At 41.8% G+C, this 24,067-nt stretch overlaps 1 protein-coding gene across 22 annotated transcripts in view; it reads right to left on the reverse strand.

Annotated features, from left to right (window-relative positions):
- The window catches only part of DLG1 (discs large MAGUK scaffold protein 1), a 279,892-nt gene that overhangs the window by 20,006 nt on the left and 235,819 nt on the right, over nt 1-24,067 (reverse strand). For 4 of the 22 annotated variants that reach the window (XM_073675022.1, XM_073675015.1, XM_073675031.1 and 1 more), the window contains 5 exons: nt 23,076-23,175; nt 14,309-14,350; nt 13,958-13,993; nt 5,660-5,710; nt 4,893-4,994 (listed from right to left, as the gene is read on the reverse strand). In XM_073675022.1, the coding sequence (XP_073531123.1) occupies nt 4,893-4,994; nt 5,660-5,710; nt 13,958-13,993; nt 14,309-14,350; nt 23,076-23,175 (331 nt within the window). Of the gene's footprint in view, nt 1-4,892; nt 4,995-5,659; nt 5,711-13,957; nt 13,994-14,308; nt 14,351-22,587; nt 22,622-23,075; nt 23,176-24,067 lie in introns of all 22 variants that reach the window. The other 18 variants (XM_073675029.1, XM_073675019.1, XM_073675035.1 and 15 more) reach the window with 9 other exon arrangements.

The following is a 24,067-nucleotide window of genomic DNA, read 5'->3' on the forward strand; positions in this document are numbered from 1 at the left end:
TGCTGTCAAAATGGTGGGCCTACTGTCTGAGTAAACTGGTTCTACCATTGCCTGGTAATCTCTACCTCTCAGACCAATAGCTGCCCGGCACCAAATCATCATTTCACTTTTTGGGGGCATGGCAATAGGAAAAGGGTCACACATTCTTACGCTACCAATCTCACCGCCGGAGAGTTCCACTTGTTGCCGTTGCATCAGTGCCCGGATCTCTTTCTGGAGCACCCGCTGCTCGCCGGAGCTGGCATTCTTGGCAACCTGCTGTAAAAGGAAAATCACCTCTGCAAGACAATTTTCAATTACATTAGTTCCTAGAGTTATTTTTGGGTGACTCTCATGTTTGTCAATATCTACAATGATCAGTCCCTGTGCGGCCAGTTCGACTCTACCAATTTTGATGGTCACCTCTTTAAATCCGATCTGTGGCACGGGCTGACCATTGCTGGCGATGATACTCAAGTCGTCGTCAGGGTAGCGGGTAATATCCGAGTCATTCCAGTACTGCTTGAAGAGCACGTACGGGATGGTGGTGACCTGTGACCCGGTGTCCAGTAGGGCACTCATGGGAATGCCATCCAGTACCACAGGCAAGACTGGACGTCCTCCCACATATCTGTCGCGCCAGTTCGATGGGCCTGGTGATCTTTTTCCTGGGGGTTGGCCCTCTACCCCAGGTTGTGCCCGTTTAAAGAACAGTACCTTTCCATATGTCCGGGTTGATTGCAGCGGCGGCAGATGGGTCGTCCGTCCTCGCTGTATCGGTCACTGGGTCTTCCTCTGGCCGGTGGGGTCCTCCTTGGTCGACGCCACGGGATGTCCTCCGGTCCGGATGCCAGCTGGATCTTCCCTGGAGTGGAAACCTGTAAAGACTGCACAGTTCGGGTTAGCGCAGCAACGCTTTTAGCTAGCTCTTGGACCTGATGGTGTAGGTCTGGAGCCGGGTCATTGTCCAAAGCCTGCGCATCAGCTCCCACAGGCCCTGCTGACAAGGGCGCCGCCTCCTGGTAGTAAGTGGTAGTGGGGCGTCTGTGGGTCACAACGCCACCTGGTGCCGGTTCTCGGAGCACCCGGATGGCTCTGTCCTTGAACTGTGCAAATTCTAGATGAGGGTCCTGTAAGGCCATTGCCCGCAACTGGGTGCGGTGGGCATTGCAATATAAACCCTCTATAAATTGTTCGGTCAACAGCCTGTCCTCGTTTCCCACTCCATTAGGGTCGGTCTGCTTAATGGCCCTCAGGGCCTCTTGTAGGTTGAGTGCATAGTCCCTTATACTCTCATGCGCTCGCTGCTTGCACCCGTAGAATCTAAGTTTAATCTCGGCTGAGGTGCGGGTATCAAAGGTGTCCTTCAGCCGGGTTAGTATCCCTGCGACAGTCTTCCTCCCAGGTGGCCAGGATTTTACTTCCCTTTTGGCTGCCCCAGTTAGTTGGGCCACCAGGATGCTCACTTTTTGCTCTTCTGTGAGGGGGTACACCTGGAAGAGGCTATCCAGCTTTTCTCTAAAGTCATGCAGGGTATGTGACTCCCCTGAGTACTGGGGTAGCCAAGCTGCTCCCGGGATATAGGGCATGGTGAAGGGCATAACTGCAACAGCGGTAGCGCTGGCGGGGGTTGAGGCAGTGGAGCTCTCCTCCGTATCCGACATCTTCCTCCCCCCTAGTGGACCGTGGCCTACCTTGCGATGATCCTGTTCCGTAGGCCGCGGCTCCGCAGTGGATCGTCAGGGTTGAGGACCTTCCGTCGCGCTCCTGTGACGTCGGCGTCTGCTGGGCTCCTTCCAGGACCTTACGCAACGTCCGGACGTGAGGCGGGGCTTCAGTTCTCGCGCGCTTTCGGAGTCCACGCCCCTCTTCTTCCCGCGCGGCGTCCTCAAGATGGCGTCCAATGGCGGGAAAACTCCACGGATGGCGGGAAGAAGGCTGAAGATGGCGCCGGATGGCGGGAAACTTCACCGATGGCGGGAAGAAGGCTGAAGATGGCGCCGGATGGCGGGAATCTTCACCACTGGTAAGTTTGAACAGTCTTTGCTTTTCAGGCACGCAGTACCCGGTGGTTGCGGGCACGTGATCCTGCCGACTACGCCAAAGTTGACGCGCCCCTGGGCCTGTGTCGCGCTGCGTTGCGCACGCGGGAGCTTACCCGGAGCCGGATCTGTTTAGGGTTGTAGTCTCGTGGCGGTGACCCGGTCCGTGCCCAGGGAGTCAAACTGGACGGCAGTCTGTTAGCGGTAGAAAATGGTTGATGACTACGCCACCCGTTGAATGCAGCCAGGGGGCTGCTGCTGCAGGGCAGACCGCTGAGGCCGGTGGAAGGATGGTGCAGCGTGATAGTATAACCCCCAACGGGAGGGGTATGGCCTCAGGGCAGCCGACGTGGATGATGGGGGTAGCAGGAACCACTCAGAGACGGTATGGTAGCGTTCAGGGTCTTTACTGGTAACAACGATAGACCCTCCCGGAGTACTTGCTAGCGAACGGGGCCTGGTCAGTCCTTGAGCAGATGGGATCTCCCCTGGCCAGGCGTAGTTGTAGGCCTCCCAAGCTGACTGTACTCTTCTGGCTACCTTGCTAGAAGCTGATGTAAGTAGCCCACGTCCCTGAGTGTACCGTGTGGTGCTCACCCGTATGGCCGGTGACTCGGGGCCTTCTAATGGCTTCCGCTCCACGATGGCGGTGCTGGTCCCACGCGTGTGACCGGGCCTTCGGGCTTCTGGGCCAGGGGACCTGAAATCCCCTGCCTGACGGATTCTGCTGCTGGGTAGAAGTTAGTCCCCACAGCCTCGGACTCCGGGTCCGGTAAAGAATCTTCTTAGTCAGGGCGAGCTCTTTAGCTGCCAGCCCCTGACTCCTTGTGACTCTGCTGCTTCCTATGCTGCTCTTGTCTCTACTCTTCCTGGACTCCCTAACCCTGCCTCAGCCCCGGGTTTATACAGGGGAAGTTCTTCCCCTCCCAAGGCTGGGCAGGAGGTGTGGCATGCACAGGATCCCTGACCAAAGGACCTCCCACCTGCTCTCAGACGTAATATCTCTATCACTGTGACAACCAGACCCCTGGGGTGTCACACCATGCTCCCACCATGATCCAGCTCTGCCCATTTCAACAGAGCTGGGAAAAACTAGCATGAAAACATCAACATTTTGCTACTTTTCAAATATTTTAGGCCACTTTTCTGGTGTAAAAGCTTTGATGAATCAGGGCAGCTGTGTTTATAAAATGTCAGCTTTGTGGCCATTACAAAAATAGATTTAACCCCTTTGTGACCACCAATACATCTTTTTACTAACCTGCGATATAAGAGACTAGCATCTCCTGACAGGTGACAATCCAGCAGCTATCAGCTGTACACTATAGCTGACAACTTGCTGCATCAGCCACAATCAGTGTTGGCACCGACCATGCACGTTTAACCCCTTAGATGCTGCTGTCCATAGTGACTGCCTAATTAGTTAACAGTGTGGGGGCTCCCTATTTAACCCCATTGGCACCCTGAGATCTTGATTGTGTGGTCCTGGTGTTTGCCATGGCAGTTCATCTACTATATAATCGGCTTATCCCGTCTATCTGTCCTTCTGTCTGTCCAGGAAATATCAGTGACGTGGGATTTCAGAACAAGATGGCGGCCGTTAGCGGCTCATCTGCCGCACGGAGGTCAGCAGCGAAGCAGCCGGGAGATGACCGGCGCTAGCATAAGTACCCCGACCAATCAGCTATTTTGGCGCCAAATTTAAACACGCTCTCCGGTCCTCACCAACATGGTTCGCTGATTGGTCACGGCCGCGACCAATCAGCGATATTGGAGCCAAATTTAAAACCCCGCTTCTCTGATTGGGCGCCGGTCATCTCCCGGCTGCTCGCAGCGGAAGTACCCGCACAGGTAGCGCCGCTCCCCGGTCCTCACTTTTGGCGCCAAATTTAAACACGCTCTCCGGTCCTCACCAACACAGTTTGCTGATTCAATCAGCGATATTGGCGCCAAATTTAAACACCGCTCTGCTGATTGCGCCTGGTCGGCCGCATACATATTCTAGAATACCCGATGCGTTAGAATCGGGCCACCATCTAGTGGCCAAATAACAGCCTTACAGTCTGCCAGCTATAGCGGCCTGTTCAGAAGTTATCAAAATTTAGGTGGTAAAAATAAACTTTTTCATTCTGATCATGCAATTTTGCATTAAAAGCACCTGAAGGGTTAATGAACTACCTGAAAGCAATTTCTAATACGTTGAGGGGTGCAGTTTTTAAAATGGTATGACTTTTGGGTGGTTTCCAATATATAGGATCCCCAAAGTCATTTCAAAACTGAGCAGGTCTCTAAAAATAAATTTTGCAAATTTCCTTGAAAAAAGTACTGCTACATTTTTAAACTTTCTAAAATGCAAATAAAACAACATTTTACAAATGGTGCTGATGTAAGGCAGACATGAGGAAAATGTTATTTATTCATGTTTTTTTGTGTTGGATAACTATCTGGATCAAATGGATAATCATTCAAAGTTTGAAAATTGAAATTTTTTTTTTACATTGTCAAAATTCAGATTTTTTTTTATAAATAAACGCAAAACATATCGACCTAAATTTACCATTATTATAAAGTATAATGTGTCCCGAAAAAACAGTCTCAAAATTAATGGGATATATTGAAGCATTCCAGAGTTATTACTACATAAAGTGTCCAGTCACTAAAGGGTTAAAAAAAAATGTTACATGTAAATACAGAGGTGTCAGCTTGAGATCAGTCCTGAAAGTCCTATACATTATTTCAATAAACGATACCCCGTCTCCTTCATCTTTTTTTCACGTGTACCCTCAAGTAATATAGCAGTGAATAATTTGCAGAAATATTCACAAACATTCACAGCAGTCAAAAGAAATAAGCCAGTAAGGAATTACTCACGTGGGACACATGATCCAAACTTTTCAGGGAATTCAGAGATCAAGTCATCGTTTATCCGGTCTTTCATTGGCCCTAGAATAATTACTGGCCTGGAGTAGTTCACTAAGAACACAAAAGAGACAACGTTAATTACAAATCTATAGAATCAAAGAAAAGCAGACCGAAATAATACAGTATAGTCATGAGTAATTGAGGTGCAGTAAAAAGATGAAATTAGCGTAGACATAAGATTGTTTTGTACAATAACCATACCTTTAGATGAAAAAAAATAAAAATAGATTACAGCAAAAAAAATATTTTAATTAGATATAATAATCTAGAACATTCTTTCTAAGGTGATCGTTAGAAAGGTTTCCCATCTCCGTAAGATATGCAATAAATGAAGAACAACTGCTACCTCCACAAATCCCTAAAATACTTAGGACATTATCTAGGCAAAAATTATAATAATGTATTACTACAATATATTATATAGGCTGAACTGATCGTATCAAGAAGGGCAATAACAATGTGCACAGAGCCGCAGCAGTTTTAGCGCCTCAGTCAGCTGTTCTGTCAGATTTGGCGGTAAGAATAGTGCAGCTGATTAAGCTGTAGTGCAAAACAATGGATCTCCGTATAAGTCAATGGGGTTCGTTAAGGAACTTCTCTTATTGATATTCCATAAATGTAGGAAACCAGTTTAAATCATACTTGGTAAGCATCAGCAATAAGAAACAAGCCGCAATAAAGCCGCATATATTTGAAAAATTGAATCTCTCACAAACCTTCTTGCTGGTTGACTGGTTCATATGATAACACATACTCTTCTTGACCACCTAACGAAATATAAAAATGCTATTAGGACAAACGTAAACATTTGCTTACTCCTCTAGTAATTAGCCAAGAACGTTTCATGTATAAAACAATTTCGGATTTTCCTACTGATCTAATGATCAACCCTTAAAACATGCTCCTCTTTCGGAAAATCTGAAGTCTTTAAAAAATCCCTTAATGAATTAATAAACCGTGAGAGTAACAACAACAAATATCTCAGCGTCAAAGGCGAAAAGGCAACTTAAGGAATAACAAGACTATATGGTAAAGATCATATATAATGACATAATCAAGTATGAAACTAAATATTTCAGGGACATGCATACGCTGTACAAATGACCTCATTTCAGAAAAGAAAACTATAAGGAACTAAGCAGGTAATCATAAAGGAAATGATGTGATCTTTAAAGGGAATCTGACAGGATTTCAGCCAACGGATTATTTATATGCACATGTAGCTCTTTCAAAGACAAGTCCAGGAATACCTTTACATGGTGAGTCTCTATGCTGTGTGATGTCAGGCAAATACACTGTTAGTCAAACAGGAGGAGGCAGTGCTGGAAAGGGAATAGAGCTGGAGTGACATAGGCTTCAGATCTACAGCCTCATTTGAATATTAATTCAAAAGCTGATTTCTCAGTAATGGAGGAACGGACCGGCCATGTAAAGGTATTGCTAGACATGTTATTGAAAAAGCTACATGTGCATACAAATAGTATGGTGGTGTGAAATCCTGCTGACAGATTTCTTTTAATCTTGCATATTGTGATTGTATTATGGCTGTAGCCATAAAGTAATTTAGCATTAATAGATATGTTATGTATTAGTACTTACAAAAGAGATAAATAATTGATACTTAAAAGGAAATTTGTCTGCTGTTTTTATGTAATCTGAGAGCATTATGTAGGGGGTGAGGCCTGATTCCAGTGATGTATCATTTACTGGGAAGTGTGTTTCTGTTTCAATAAAATCATTGTTTTATCATCAGGAAATTATCACTACAGGACTAGCCGTTTTGTGCCTCCTTTTCAACTGCTCTGATAACAGCTATCATTGTACAGTGTACACAGAAAGTTGCCAATAAGGGGTTATACAGATTTTAGCAATCTGAGTATTGCTAAATCTGCAGCAGAGAAAACAGGAATTGTATTCAAATGACAGCACGTAGACAAGGAAGTGACAAAGGGCTAGAATCAGGGTCTCAGTCCCTACATCATGCTGCTTTCATATGACATCGCAAAAACCTGGTGACAGATTCCCTTTAATAGGGTGAGCAGTACAGTGCTCATACTTCTCATTATATACTTTAAATATAATGGCATTAATAATTGTTGGTCCAGACATAACTGTATAACGAGGTTTTTATGTCCCCATAATATTAAACATGGTTAGATTTTGGTTTAACAAACACCTAAGCAACTAATACAGATAAATGATCAGATCATGTATGGTAAAAACACAGTAACTAGAAAAGAATACACTGAAGTAAACCAAAACTTTGGGAGTACCCGGTACATAAAAGTATGCTTCCGACACGTCAACATGTTTGCACACACTGCTTGCACAAACATGAAAGTATGTTGCACATTCATAGACCCAATGCTTGCGTGTGCAAACCAACATGTCCATACAGAGCACTGTCTGAGACTGAGCAAGAACAGAGAAACTTTGTAATTTTCACACACTCCATGCTTGAATGAATAACCAATTCTTATCTACGGTAATTGTAAAGGTGTATAGAATATTTACAGTTTCTTCACTTTTTATTATAGCTTAATTGGAACAATAAAAAATGGTTACAAAGATAGACATATGCTTTTAAAGGGGTTGTCCATCTTGACATATAGGCATTTAATGCATTAAAATAAGTAAGCATCACTTACCTGTCTGCATCTGCTGCCCCTCAGAGTCCTTTGTGGACACGTGAACCCTGTAGCCAATCTCTAGCCTCAGCGCTCCTGAACTGTCTATATGGGCCTGTCAACTGAGGCCAATGATCGACTACCGTCACATGTTTTAGATGGGACATCACAGCTAAAGCCAGAGAGCAGTGGAGAGAAGATGCTTAAGTTCCTTAAGATCCTTAAGGTAAGGAAGCTTTATATATTTTAACCCCTTCGCCACCATGTTTTTTTTTTTTTAAAAAAAATATATAAAAAAAATGGCACCAGTTTTCCGAGACCTGTAGAGTCTCCACTTTTCGGAATCTGGGGCTGGGTGAGGGCTTACGTTTTGCGTGCCAAACTGATATTTTTATTGATACCATTTTGGGGTAGGTACGATATTTTGATCGCCCATTATTGCGAACAAAAAAACCACAATTCTGGCGTTTTGATCTTTTTTCTCGTTATATCGGTCAAATTAATTCTTTTTATATATTGATAGTTTGGGCGATTCTGAAAGAAGCGATACCAAATGTATGTATTTTTTTTTATAGTTTTATTTTGAATGGGGCGAAAGGGGGATGATTTGAACTTTATTTAATTTTTTTTTTATATTTTTAAAAACTTTTTTTTTTTTCTTTTACATGCTTCAATAGTCTCCATGGGAGACTTGAAGCTGCTATCTTCGGATCGCTTGTGTTACTTAGCAGGGCTTCAATTAACAAAAATGCTCATCTGCTATGAATGCCAGCCACTGGGTGGCGCTCATAGCAGTTCAGCAATGACAACCACAGGGGTCTCCTTCAGACCTCAGGTTGTGACGCCAACCCATAGGCGGAGTGCCATCATGTGACGGGAGTGCCGATGGGCGGAGGTAATGACGATGAAATCAGCTCTCACATCCCCGAAAATGTGTGGGCTTATCGCCGGAGCACGCTCCAAAAAGGGGGGAGGCCACCTATGATGTACTTATAAGTCATAAAGGGGTTAAAGGATTAACTACCAATATGCAAATGTGGTCTGAAGGCAGACAACTAGAGAATATGTTGACTAATTGGTACTAATCCAATTACCCCCTTTAGGCACAATGGCAACATGATTCTTCAAGTCTGTATTGATTACATCACTACTAAACTTTTTATAGTTTTTTTTTTTTTTTTTTTTTAAATCTTAGTGGTTAAAAAAAAAAATACACAAGTGTGTAGAAAAAAATAATAATTTTATAATATAAACATACATATATATATATACATATACATACATATATATATACACATATATATATATATATATATATATATATATATATATATATATATATATATATATATATATATATATATATATATATATATATACACACATACACATACACACCATATATACATATAGAAATTGACACTCTCCAATGAAGGCATGAGACCTTCAGTGGGGCCCCAGCTGCCATGAAAGCCATCAGCTCTTCACAGTTGTGAGGGCACTAGTGCACCCACGCACCTGTTGCAGCCCATATACACTCTGTTGTTAGTGGTGACAATGACATCTAAATTGTTAAGCAGCAGTGTCACCCTGTGACAGTTACATCATGGTGCACCTGGTAATTTTTACTGCTCAATGAACGCCTTAAAAAGGAAACTCAAAATACAAACAGGGGAAATGCTTTTTGTTAGGTTTTTATTTTTTTAACACTTAACCCTCTTTTCCATTTTTCAGTACCTAACGCAATAAAATGAATGATGTCATTCAAAACTACAACTCGTCCTGTAAAGAACAAGCTCTCATACAGCTATGTCAACAGAAAAGTAAAAGTTATGGCCCTTTGAATAAAGGGAGGAGAATATGAAAGTGCAAGAATGAAGAACAGCCCAGTCTTGAAGGGGTTTACGCTATAAGAAAAAGTAAAGAAACTATGCTTTCTATGCATCTTCACAGTTACATACTAGAAATGAAAACTCCAGTAGAGTAAGGCTGTGTGCCCACTATGTGTTTTTTTAAGCGTTCCCGCAGCGGCAATTCCACTGCAGAAATGCTTAAAAAACGCTTGGTAGAAGGTCTGCCATGTTCCCCAATGATAATCCACATGTGCTGTGCACATGCTGCAGAAATTTCCGCTGCGGATTATCATTGCGGAAAAATCAGCAGCACTACCAATTATTTTGCGCAATTGCAACATTTTTGCCACCATTGACTTGCATTGAATCGCTTAATATCCGCATGACTACATGTGCACATGCGGATATTAAGCAATTCAATGTGCGGATGGTACCCGGGTCTGGAGACGAGGAGACTCTCCTCCAGACCCAGGTACCATAGTACCTGTATAAAAAAAAAAAAAAAAAAAAGAATTTAAAATAAAAAAAATACATTATACTCACCTTCTGATGGCCCCCGGTCTCCTTAGTGATGCGACCTGGCTCCCCAGCAGCTTGCGATGGTCTAAAAGGGCCTGCGGTGATGTCATTTAGTCATGTGACGGGTCACGCGACCGCTGGTGTTGGCGGTCGTGTGACCTGTCACATGACTAAATGACGTCCTGGAAGGTCCTTTTACACAACCGCGAGACACCGGACGCATCGGATAAGGAGACCGTGGGCCTTGAGTATATGTTTTTTTTTTTTTTACCATTTTTATTCTTTTTTTAACTAACTTGGTCACACTATATAAAACCATGCCGGTTGCATGGATTTATATAGTGTGACCAAGTTGTCAAGCACTTTCCAAGTGATGCTAAAATTGCTTGGAAAGCACTTGACGACCCACATGTGAAAACGCATTTGCAAAACGCGGGACAAAAGCTTGTCCCTGGCTGAAAAAACTAAACGTAAAATCTGCATAAGTTTTTTCTGCCAGGGAGATGCAGAAATGCTCAGGAAAAATCCGGAGCATTTCTGCATCGTGGGCACTTGGCCTAACCTGGCAATCATACTCCCCTTCATCCGGCCCTTACTCTTTGCACTAACATTCATCTGGAAAGTTAGCATGAAATAGGGACAGAGAAAAGGCAATATGGCCGCAGGATCAGATCGTACAGGTATTTTTTTATTAGCTAGTTGTCACAGAGGTCCATAAGACTGCACAAGAGCTGTGGATACAATTCATTAGGATGCCTTTAAAAATCAATGCTACTTTTTTTCATTTTAAATTCATGGGGACAAACAAAAAATAGCTGCAAAGGAGGAAGAGAAAATATTTAATTCCAAAGAGACTAGCAAGCATCACACCATACACCATAGTATGTAAAAAATAAACACCCACTTACTAGGTCAGCATATTGCACATTTAGCATGCTTCTTTAATTAAGCAAATGGGATGACACACATTTCTAAAGTAACAAAACCAGAACAAAACCAGACACAGGCTGTCAAAAGGACACACAACATGGATGTATGACTATATACAGTCTCAATTTAGACATGATATGGTCTACTTCAAAGTGTACAGTACAGACCAAAAGTTTGGATACACCTTCTCATTTAAAGATTTTTCTGTATTTTCATGACTATGAAAATTGTACATTCACACTGAAGGCATCAAAACTATGAATTAACACATGTGGAATTATATACTTAACAAAAAAGTGTGAAACAACTGAAAATATGTCATACTGTAGGTTCTTCAAAGTAGCCACCTTTTGCTTTGATGACTGCTTTGCACACTCTTGGCATTCTCTTGATGAGCTTCAAGAGGTAGTCACCGGAAATGGTTTTCACTTCACAGGTGTGCCTTGTCAGGTTTAATGAGTGGGATTTCTTGCCTTATAAATGGGGTTGGGACCATCAGTTGTGTTGTGCAGAAGTCTGGTGGATACACAGCTGATAGTCCTACGGAATAGACTGTTAGAATTTGTATTATGGCAAGAAAAAAGCAGCTAAGTAAAGAAAAACGAGTGGCCATCATTACTTTAAGAAATGAAGGTCAGTCAGTCTGAACAACTGGGAAAACTTTGAAAGTGTCCCCATGTGCAGATGCAAAAACCATCAAGCGCTACAAAGAAACTGGCTCACATGAGGACCGCCACAGGAAAAGAAGACCAAGAGTCACCTCTGCTTATGAGGATGTTTATCCGAGTCACCAGCCTCAGAAATCGCAGGTTAACAGCAGCTCAGATTAGAGACCAGGTCAATGCCAAACAGAGGTCTAGCAGCAGACACATCTCTACAACAACTGTTAAGAGGAGACTTTGTGCAGCAGGCCTTCATGGTAAAATAGCTGCTAGGAAACCACTGCTAAGGACAGGCAACAAGCAGAAGAGACTTGCTTGGGCTAAACACCACAAGGAATGGACATTAGACCAATGGAAATCTGTGCTTTGGTCTGATGAGTCCAAATTTGAGATCTTTTGGTTCCAACCACCGTGTCTTTGTGCGATGCAGAAAAGGTGAATGGATGGACTCTACATGCCTGGCTCCCACCGTAAAGCATGGAGGAGGAGATGTGATGGTGTGGGGGTGCTTTGCTGGTGACCCTGTTGGGGATTTATTCAAAATTGAAGGCATACTGAACCAGCATGGCTACCACAGCATCTTGCAGCGGCATGCTATTCCATCCGGTTTGCGTTTAGTTGGACCATCATTTATTTTTCAACAGGACAATGACCCCAAACACACCTCCAGGCTGTGTAAGGGCTATTTGACCAAGAAGGAGAGTGAAGGGGTGCTACGCCAGATGACCTGGCCACCACAGTCACCAGACCTGAACCCAATCGAGATGGTTGGGGGTGAGCTGGACCGCAGAGTGAAGGCAAAAGGGCCAACAAGTGCTAAGCATCTCTGGGAACTCCTTCAAGATTGTTGGAAGACCATTTCCGGTGACTACTTCTTGAAGGTCATCAAGAGAATGCCAAGAGTGTGCAAAGCAGTCATCAAAGCAAAAGGTGGTTACTTTGAAGAACCTAGAATATAAGACATATTTTCAGTTGTTTCACACTTTTTTGTTAAGTATATAATTCCACATGTGTTAATTCATAGTTTTGATGCCTTCAGTGTGAATGTACAATTTTCATAGTCATGAAAATACAGAAAAATCTTTAAATGAGAAGGTGTGTCCAAACTTTTGGGCTGTACACCATATAAAGAATGTGTCCATGGATTCAACATTTATTACACTTTTTCGTTCCAAAAGGTTGAGCAAGTTCATTAATACATTCCATCTTTAGTACAGGTCCTCAGATCCAGCCTTTCTTATAGTAGCCTTGCAGTGGATTTACAGTTCTGCTCATTGTTAATAGGAAGTGTTGAGAAGCTTCGCTAAGCTCCTATAATGCTGGGAGACAATTTATCCTAAAGCATATCAATGGAGTATAATGGAGTGTACAGACACCTCCCAGAAAGCAAAGAGTATATGGTATATGCAAGCTTCCATGTGGGTCATATTGATCATAGAAAACCGCACTCAAAAATAGAAAAACATAAAACGTTAAAAAAATGCAAAACTACATGAAATTTGACATACCAGTGTTCTATATCATCTAAATTGGCATTGTTTAGGGGTTAGGCGATGTCTGCAATATTGTCAATGTAGATGTTGCATTTTAACCAATGCATGTGGACATAAAAGAGCGTATATGGAGCTTCTCATTGAGAGTCACATGTGGCTCCCAAGTACCTGGTTTGGGACCACCGCTATATGTAAAGCTCTATTTGCAAGTCTTTAAGAAGAATCAGTCTAAGTAAAGCACAGTATTAGCATATTTACTCAACCTTTCATGCAGACTGAGTGTATGTGTAGATACAATGGTGTTCACGGGTAAACATACAATTTAAAAGTCTGTCTTATTACAGTACTTCTTACCATTTTTCAACATTTTAGCTAAACCAATAAAGAAATTGTCCCAATGAAAAACATGCAGCGATGATGAGAACTCAATCATGCACGTCAAAATGATACTTTTAGAAACCTCTGAAAACTTCCCAGAGAATTAGCTGATTCCGAGCAGAATAAATCAAAGTCAATTAAAATAAATTCAAACATTTACAAATGTTGGGGCAGATTTATCACTATGGTCTTAAATTTGGACTGGAGGTGCCAAACCATAATGACTCAAGCTGGATGATAAATTTGGTGCCACTTTAAACAATTTTGTCTAAATTAACACCACCACAGTTGGCCACATTTTCAGCCATGCCCTCATTCCTATCTAAGTGAATCCCCTTACACAGGAAAGTAAAAAAAACCTTGTCGAATGAGGGTCTACAAACATTAAATGTGGTGCTAGGCATGTTGCCATAATTCTGACTTTGTTTGATTAGTAAATCTGCCCCAATGTATTTTTTTTTAACCCAAACTTTGAGAGCATAATTGTAAGCGAGGAAGAGTTCTTTGAGGCTTCAAAGTATATCACGAAGATAAAATATTAATATAATAGACCTTGTGAACATCCATACTCATCTGTAATCAAGATTACTTTCATAATAGACAGCAGAAAAAAAGAAATTGAAGACAATTTAAATAATATCTTCATTTATTAGGGAGCGTATAAATGACATCCAGGAAAAATTAGGTAAACCAATTATACAACGATATTATTTGCTATGTAAAATTCATAACAGCTATACTTTGCCACGTAACATGGCGGAACCAAGAGCTTAGTACACCACATATGTAAAACAACCATCACATAAAAATGTATTTTTATTTTGTATCTGAAACATTGATGAAAAGAACAGTAAGAAAGACCAAAAGAGGCCTTAAGAATTCAAGAATCATAAAATCACTTACGGTAACTACTTTCACTATCGCTGGCATTAGAGGTTACATGTTCTGAAATGCAATGTAATGGGAGAAAAAAAATGAGGGACACAAACATAATAAATGGGCACAAAATGAGAAAAGCTAAATATTAATGCAACAAAAAAAAATAATTTAGACTACTGTTAAAATTAATGGATGGAATTATAAATACAAATAATGGAGACAAGCATTAATTAAAAAAAAAAAAGTGTACAGACTTTTTTTTCATAACACATCCCCGCCAGAGCAGGGTTTGCCTAGGACAACTCTGGAGATGACACTTAGGGAGGAACAAGGGGAAGAGTTAAAGAGGGTGCAAGATGTAAGAAGACAAACAATTTAAAGGGGTTGTTTACTTCGACTATTATTTTTTTGCTTTAAAGGAAATCTGTCACCAAGATTTTGCTACCCCATCTGAGAGCAGCATGATGTAGGGGCAGAGATTCTGATTCCAGTGACATGTCTCTTACTCCGCTGCTTGCTGTCATTTTGATAAAATCAGTTTTATCTGCGGCAGGTCTAGCAGTACCCTGAATGCCGAGCTGTGTATAACCCCACCCACACCACTGATTGGCAGATTTCTGCCTATGCAGTGTACACAGAAAGCTGCCAATCAGTGATGGCAGCAGGGTTACACAAAGCTCATGAATATACAGTATATCACAAAAGTGAGTAACCCTCACATTTCTGTAAATATATTTTATTAAATCTTTTCATGGGACTATACTGAAGAAATTACACTTTGATACAATGTAAAGTAGTCCGTGTACAGCTTGTATAACAGTGTACATTTGGTGTGCCTTTTAAATAACTCAACACATAACCATTAATGTCTAAACCACTGGCAACAAAAGTGAGTACACCCCTAAGTGAAAATGGCCAAATTGTGCCTACTTAGCCATTTTCCCTCCCACTGTAATGTGACCAATTAGTGTTACAATGTCTCAGGTGTGAACGGGGAGCAGTTGTGTTAAATTTGGTGTTAATCGCTCTCACGCGCTCTCATACTGGCCATTGGAAGTTCAACATGGCACCTCATGGCAAAGAACCCTCTGAAGATGTGAAAAAAAGAATTGTTGCTCTACATAAAGATGGCCTAGGCTATAAGAAGATTGCCAACACCCTAAAACTGAGCTGCAGCACTGTGGCCTCGCTATGGTCGACCAAAGAAACTGTGTGCACATGCTTAGCGTCATATGCAGAAGTTGTCTTTTCAAAATAGATAATTCAAATGTAGTCCCAAACTATCAGATCAGACAGCTTCCAAACTATAATAACACAAAAGAGTCTGTGGCGGCACATACCCGCCAGACAAGAAGAGATTCTGACAAAATATAAAAACAATATTTATTAATTCAAAAAAATAAAAAAACATAAAATTAGACAAGGGAAAACCTCCAAAAAAAGGGGGGGGATGGAAAACACAGAAAGATCCACAGCTAGCATATGTGATACATAAATATGTATACAGGATCACACATATAATTAGGTAAAATCCCAACGATAAGGAGATAAACCAAAAGGAGGACTACTGAATCCTAGTATAGCGCATGTGCGGCAAGGAAAGTAGTCCCTACTTAAATGTATATTAAATCCCAATACAAATCTGCTGGTGTTAAGTTCTATATTAGCCTTATTGGGATTTAATATACATTTAAGTAGGGACTACTTTCCTTGCCGCACATGCGCTATACTAGGATTCAGTAGTCCTCCTTTTGGTTTATCTCCTTATCGTTGGGATTTTACCTAATTATATGTGTGATCCTGTATACATATTTATGTATCACATATGCTAGCTGTGGATCTTTCTGTGTTTTCCATTCCCCCCCTTTTTTTGGAGGTTTTCCCTTGTCTAATTTTATGTTTTTTTATTTTTTTGAATTAATAAATATTGTTTTTATATTTTGTCAGAATCTCTTCTTGTCTGGCGGGTATGTGCCGCCACAGACTCTTTTGTGTTATTTTTCAAAATAGATGTACGAGTGCTGCCAGAATTGCTGCAGATGTTAAAGGAGTGGGGAAGTCAACCTTTCAGTGCTCAGACCATGCGCCGCACACTGCATTAAATTGGTCTGTATGGCTGTCATCCCAGAAGGAAGCCTCTTCTAAAGACGATGCACAAGAAAGCCCACAAACAGTTTGCTGAAGACAAGCAGAATATGGACATGGATTACTGGAACCATATCCTGTGGTCTGATAAGACCAAAATGAACTTATTTGGTTCAAATGGTGTCAAGCGTGTGTGGCACAACCAGTTGAGAAGTTCAAAGACAAGTGTGTCTTGCCTCCAGTCAAGCATGATGGTCGGAGTGCCATGGTCTGGGGCTTAATGAGTGCTGCTGGCTATGGGGAGCTATAGTTCATTAAGGAAACCATGAATGTCAACAAGTATTGTGACATACTGAAGCAGAGCTTGATCCCCTACCTTCGGAAAGTGGGCTGCAGGGCAGTATCCCAACAGGACAATGACCCCAAACACACCTCCAAGACGACCACTGCTTTGTTTAAGAAACTGAGGGTAAAGATGCTGGACTGGTCAAGCATGTCTCCAGACCAAAACCCTATTGAGCATCTGTGGGTCATCCTCAAACGGAAGGTGGAGGAGCTCAAGGTCTCTAACATCCAGCAGCTCCGTGATGTCGTCAAGGAGGAGTGGAAGAGGATTCTAGTGGCAACCTGTGAAGCGCTAGTGAACTCCATGCCCAAGAGAGTTAAGGCAGTGCTTGAAAATAATGGTGGCCACACAAAATATTGACAATTTGGCCATTTTCACTTAGGGGTGTACTCCTTTTTGTTGCCAGTGGTTTACACAATAATGGCGGTATGTTGAGTTATTTAGAGGGTACACCAAATTTACACCGTTATACAAGCTGTACACTGACTACTGTACATTGTATCAAAGTGTCATATCTTCAGTGACACTACCATGAAAAGATATAATAAAATATTTACAAAACTGAGGGGTGTACTCACTTTTGTGATATACTGTACATGTACTACTGTAGTACATGGCAGCAGGTTTACTAGTCCTCTAGTGATAAAATCACTGTTTTATCATCAGGAGATTACCAAAAAACTGCAGCATGCAGCCCAGTAAGTGACACATCGTTGAAATCAGGGTGTGTGTCTCTACATTATGCTGCCCTCCGATTAAATGGCAAAAACCTGGCGACAGATTCCCTTTAATTTCCTTAGGGGTAAAACATTTAACTGGTACGACATTTATGCACCAGCCTTCCCTTCTGGCATTTTGCCCAGTGCCACACTGGTCTCTACTTCCTGCTGCATCAGACATGAACTAATCACAAGCGGAGGTAGATCACTGCTGCAGCTGATGATTTGTGGAGTGATCATTTCCTGTGTGTTGAGAGGATCCAGGAAATAGAGATTAGCAGGGAAAGTGTTGCAACAGGAACCGCTAGGTGATTGATACTCTTGGCGAAATATATATTATATATAGTCATATATATTATTTTTACTGTGGGGCCTACATAATAGGAAGAGTCTAAGGCAGTCATCTCTACTTCTACGGCAATGTAAACCTGGCACTGGACAATGAATCCTGAATTACCAGTTATGGTGTGTCAAAAATTTTGTGAAGCTTCCTTGAACCTATGAAATATATTTTTATAAAAAAAGAAAATGTTTTTACATTTAATTTTCCAGTTTAAAATAATTGACATTAGAAGAATATCAAAACCTGAAGTGATGATATTAAATGTGTATTTAAGCTTGACTGAGGGCCTTGAGCTCATTCAGTTGCCTGTAAATAGCCAATTCACTGCCACTAGGCTAGTCAGACTATCTCCAGCACTTTCTACCTGACATCTGGAAAAGATGGTCACTGTAACCTTATGTTCTCTGCTCAATGATGTTCTATTTACTGGAAAACAGCATGTAAGAGTAAAGACACTCATTGGTAAAATTCATAAGATGACTGTGATTAAAAGTTAAGTAATGCAATCCTGAAAGCAGTGTTTTTCCTCAAATTAGTATCTTCAGGCTTAACATGGGAAAAGGACATAGAGGTAATTTGTACTTTATATTATCCCAAATATTTATTTTATATAAGGAACAATGTAAGTACACAGGTCAGAACACAAGTATAGACATAAAATGTAAGCATTTGGGGTTTTAAGATGACAATTAGTGTTGAGCGAGTATGTTCTGTCCGACTATGCTCGGGCCGAGCTCCGAGTATTTACAGCTGCTCGGTGATCAAGTTAAATCGCTCCCGTGTGCATGATTTGCAACTGTTTGACAGTTTTATTACATGGGAGGAATGTCTATTTCTTACACATTCCTCACATGTAATAAAGCTGCCAAACAGTTGCAAATCATGCACACGGGAGGTATTCAAGTACATCACCGAGCAGCTGTAAATACTCGGAGCTCGGCCCGAGCATACTCGGACAGAACATACTCGCTCAACACTAATGACAATATAAAATCAAATGAATCCAGCAGTTACTGGAATGTCTAGACCGAACATATAAACATTATTATAAGGAGAAGCTCCAGTTGTTAGAAATGTATTATTTTGCCATGTATCCTTTTTGGAAGGCCTACATTGCATCTAACACTATAAAATAACAAACAGATTCCTCTGCATGCATTTACTGCGAAACTAAAAAACAGTATCAATCATATTCGTATGCTACATTATTTTTTTCCATTCAGATATATTCAATATAACATATCTTCCCTATAACACATCCCCGGCCTACTATGTACACCAAATACTGTTCATGAAAATGCCTAATTTGTATCACCATACTACAGGTTAGCAAACCTTTCTCCAGCTTGGCCCATTATATCACATACTTACGGTCATATAGTGTCCCTATGCAATTAATTTTACCATGTATTAGGCTGGTTTCACACGTCCTGATTTTTCTGGTACCGGAAAAACAGTACCGGAGACATCCGTGTCCGTGTGCACTTGTGTGTCTCACATGTGCCGCATTAGGAGCACACGTACCGGTGCCTGGGAATAAGCGTACAGTTAGTGCTGTTACCAAGTGCCGGGTGCTGAACGCTGCCCTCATCATTGTTCCCTGCCGGCACTGCAACCAGCACTAGCAAGGGACAATGATGAGAGTAGTATTCTGCTCCCGTTGTGTCCAACTGTAAAGATAAGAATAAAATAAAAAAATCCTTAAACTCACCTGTCCTAAGTGTCCCCCGCTGTAATCCAGGCGGCCGAGTAGCCGGGGAGAATGACTTCTGCAGCGAGCGGGCCCCGGAGCTACGCTCAGTGAGTGACAGGACACTGCTCACTGAGCGCAGCTACGGGGCCCGCTTGCTGCAGAAGTCAGTCTCACCGGCGTGAGCTGTCGCATGGATTACAGAGGGGGACATCTAGGACAGGTGAGTATTAGGATTTTTTTATTTTATTCTTATTTTTACAGTCGGACACTGCGGGAGCAGACTACAACTCTCAACATTGTCCCTGCTGGTGCTGATTGCAGCGCTGTCAGGGAACAATGATGAGGGCAGCGTTCAGCACCCGGAGCTTGGGAACAGCGCGAACTGTACACTGATTCCCAAGCGCAGGAACGTTTCACACACATGACATCAATGTGCGGTACGTGTTTACATGGACCCATTGACTTGAATGGGTCCATGTGATCCGTGCGGCTGGCCAAAAACGTACATGTCAGCGCGTGGAGCACACGGAACTATGGTCCGTGGAAACACTCTGACATGTGTGCAGACCGATAGATTTGAATGGGTCTACGTGTATCAGTGTCACCGATGCGTGTGGAAACGGTCACCACACGTACCGGACACACTGATGTGTGAAAGAGTCCTTAGTTAAAGTTATTTTCCAGGATTATCTATTCATTTTTAGTTCCCAGTCTCTCTCTGAGTAAAATTAGTAAATCGTAAATCAGCCTTAGAGTCTGTGCACACGTTATGTTTGTCGCGTTTCTTATGAGCAATTTTGCCACAAAACCTCAAGGATTTCCTAGTATCAGCAAAGTGAATGAGATTCCTGAAGTCTCATGCTTTGATACTTTGCTTATTTTTTCCTTGCAGATTTGCAGCAGATTTAAATTCATTTTACTCCTTTATATAGCGCCATTAAAATCTGCAGCATGTGAAATCTTTCAAAGTTGTTGCTGCAGATTTCACCCCAACTAAAGAATGGGAAAGATGCATAAAAAAACAGAAGCAAAAAAACACATCAAAAAACAAATTTTATGCTGCGTTTTTCCTGCCAATGCATCAGTACTTGCAGAAGATTTTTCAGCTGCAAATAATGAATGTATGCACTTACCCTTACACACCCCTTTTTCATCCAGTGCTGTCTCTCAGCTGTTCCTCTGATCTTTTTTTGACATGGCAGCAGAAGTGAAGCTACAACAATAGCCCGTGACTGCTGCAGCCAATCACTGGGTTCAGGAGTCATGCCAGGGTAGATGGCACAAGATTACCGGGGCCAGTGATTAGTATGTAACAACTGCAGTCATAGGCGTGATGTCACAAGTACTGCCATGTCAATAAAGACCAAGGAAAACACAAAAAGGCAGCGCAAGAGCGTCAGTGGTCAAGCAAGACTGATGTGTTTTTGTTTTTTTTTTTGCTCTAAAATAAAAATGGCAATCCCTTTTAAACAGCTTGGTATAGCCAAATTATTTTACATCAAGGGTAGGATGAGTATAAATTCCAGCCAAAGCATCAAATATCAGATAAGTGCTGCACATATTATAAATTTTCAACATATTAGGCTCATTTACCTAATTTTTAAATGATTTTCTCAAAAAGATAACCATCGAACGATCAGATCTCATCTATGGTTCCAGCTCTTGGAAGTTTCATTCAGTCATAGAGCAGCAATATAGAATTGCATTAATAGCAGACCACGTAACAGTGGACAAGCAGACACCACTAAGGCGGCAGTCTGTCTGCTCAGGCCACAGAGGACCAACCTTTATGACATGTGGTTGCTTTGCTGACAACCCTTAAGGCCCCGTCACACTTAGCGACGCTGCAACGATCCCGACAACGATACGACCTGTCAGGGATCGTTGCTGCGTCGCTATGTGGTCGCTGGTGAGCTGTCAAAAAGGCAGGCTCACCAACGATCAGGGGAGCAGCGACATCGTGGAAAGAATCTTTCCACGATGTCCTGCTCCTGGTTACGAGCCTGCTGAAGCAGGAGCAGGCTGGTAACTATGGTAAACATCGGGTTACTAGGGGCACACGCGCTCCTAGTAACCCGTTGTTTATCATGGTTACCACTCTGCTACAGTGAGCGGGAGGTTACCGCTCACTTTAGCAGGCTCGTAACCATGATGTTTACCATAGTTACCAGCCTGATCGCTGCTCCCGCTGGTCACACACAGCGATGTGTGCTGACCAGCGGGAGAGCAACGACCAAAAAATGGTCCAGGACACTTTGCAGCGATCAGCGACCTCACAGCAGGGGCCTGATCGTTGCAAAGTGTCACACATTGCGACATCGCTGGTGAGGTCGCTGTTGCGTCACCAAAACCGTGACACAGCAGCGATCTCGCTAGCGATCTCGCTATGTGAGACGGGGGCTTTAGGTGTTTAAACACTGGCAGATTGTGGCCTTTAAACGACCGCCGATTGGCTACAAGAGAGCTGTTCAGCTGTTAACACAGACCAACTGCACTTTTATGCGCACAGAACGAGCATTAATATGATCTGTGCACATAAAATCTAATTGTTCACGACAGAATGTCTAGCTTTGTTTACACGGGATGATGAGCTGCTGAGAAAGATTATTTTTAAGCAAGCTTAAAAAGTATTTCACCTGACTATTAAATGTTTCGCATGTTCCTCAGGTGATTGGCAGCCTGTTTGAGCAAGTCAATAATCAAAAAAACAGTGTTTCTAGCAGGGCTGTGGAGTCGGAATTGTGGAGTCTGAGCCCATCTTGGTGGAGCCGGAATCAGTATAAAATGGACCAACTCTGACTCCTAAAATACATAATAAATTGGGTACAGTAGTTGCACTCTTAATTATCCCAAGCCAGACTTTTGGATGAAACTAATAAAAAAAAAATAATAATAATGCAGCTTGGTGTTTGTTACATTTTTTATTTTTTTAAATCTCTCAAGATTTCATTATTCAAAAACAGTTTCAATGCCTTTAACTTAAGAGAAGATGAAGGACCACTCTGAAAATTATGTTACTCTTTTAAAGAAGGAATAACAGAATCCTCCTTTCCAAAGAGAGAAAATTGATTAAATTTTAGGAATTATAACTCAGGTGGTGATTTTTCTGTCACTTACTCAGGCCTTTTGATCCCATGTCGTCAGGGACCTCCTGTAGTCCCAGAGAGCAAACAAAAACAAAGAAATAATCACAGAGAAAACACTTGTCAGTAAAATATACACAGATGGCGCTACATAAAAAAGGCATTCCCAAGTTCAGGAAAAGGTAAAAATCCAAAACAATTTGTCTCATTACTTCAGCAAAGGTTCAAAGCATTTAAATATGACCTCTAAACGTAAATTTTTACATATATTGGTTACAAATTTGCCTGATCATTATTACCTTATATGATACAGTGCATGCTTTAGAGAAAGACCAAGAAACTTGTTACTTAATGCGTTTAGAAGAGTCATCCACCAATATTCCCAGCATGCCCTGAAACTTTAAGGTAATCTTATGTTGAGATCAAACACCAAATACTGTTCTTGACAATGCCTCATTTGTAACACCCTAAGACAGGCTAGCAAACCTTTCTCCAGTTTGGCCCATTATATCACATACTTACGGTCAACATCACTGGTTTCCATCTCACTCTGGTCCTTGTTCTTGTAGAATGGGAATTTTCGGGAAAAGAGGTTCTTTTTACGCTTGTCATTGAATGACTGCTGAAGAAGAAAAGGAGGGGCAAAACAAAGGATGTCTAATGTCCATGTGTACAATTGCCCCACCCTAGCAGATCTGTGGATGCTGACCAATGGTTCCATAACGTGTAGCTTAAAATTCAAGGGTATCACAAAAATATTGCAATGAACAACGTGTGTACAGCATGGATTGCATTTAGTAACTCAGGAGTCCGTAAACTAAGTCTTATAAACAAAATGTCAACTTTATAAAGCAAAATACTCCTCCCCCCCCCCCCCCCCCCCCCCACACACACCTGAACTATTTCTTCCTTAAGTAGGGTTTACAATGGCCTACATGTCACTTATGCAACATTATCAACATTAACTTTTCCTATCTTTTTTATATGTAATAACATTTTTTGTTTAAGTTGCTTTGTGTGACTTTTCTCAGTGAACAAACATTAGGTATACCATATTCTGTAACATACAGGCTTACCAAAAAAGTAAAAAACGGGAGGTACTGGTGAAACAGGACTATTTAAAACCATTGTCTAGCATGAGTTAACTGAACTCCGCACTTCCATGGAAGATGGAGATTTGTTATTTGGAAGGTCTGAAGACACCTGGATAAGGTTACAGTAAAGGTTCACTAAGAGTGAAAGCTGTAGGGTGCCAACACTAATGATTGTTGCATTGCAATGATCCCATTAATTTTTAAACGACAAGTATTTTGATATGGTCTATCCATCAACAGAAAAAAATGAAATAAGACAAAACAAAGATAGGAAGTATACGGGCAGTTACTGGAGAGATGTGTTAGTTCACCACAAGTTACACAGAAGTGATACCAAAGTGTAAAGCCATCAGGAATCCCATAAGGAAGGTAGGAAAGAAGCATAAGATAATGCATCAGTGAGCAGCTAGAGGTAGGTGA

The sequence above is a fragment of the Phyllobates terribilis genome, unplaced genomic scaffold (assembly GCF_046119375.1).
Source record: "Phyllobates terribilis strain yellow unplaced genomic scaffold, ASM4611937v1 Scaffold_3__8_contigs__length_932513732, whole genome shotgun sequence".
In the NCBI taxonomy this organism is placed as follows: Eukaryota; Metazoa; Chordata; class Amphibia; order Anura; family Dendrobatidae; genus Phyllobates; species Phyllobates terribilis.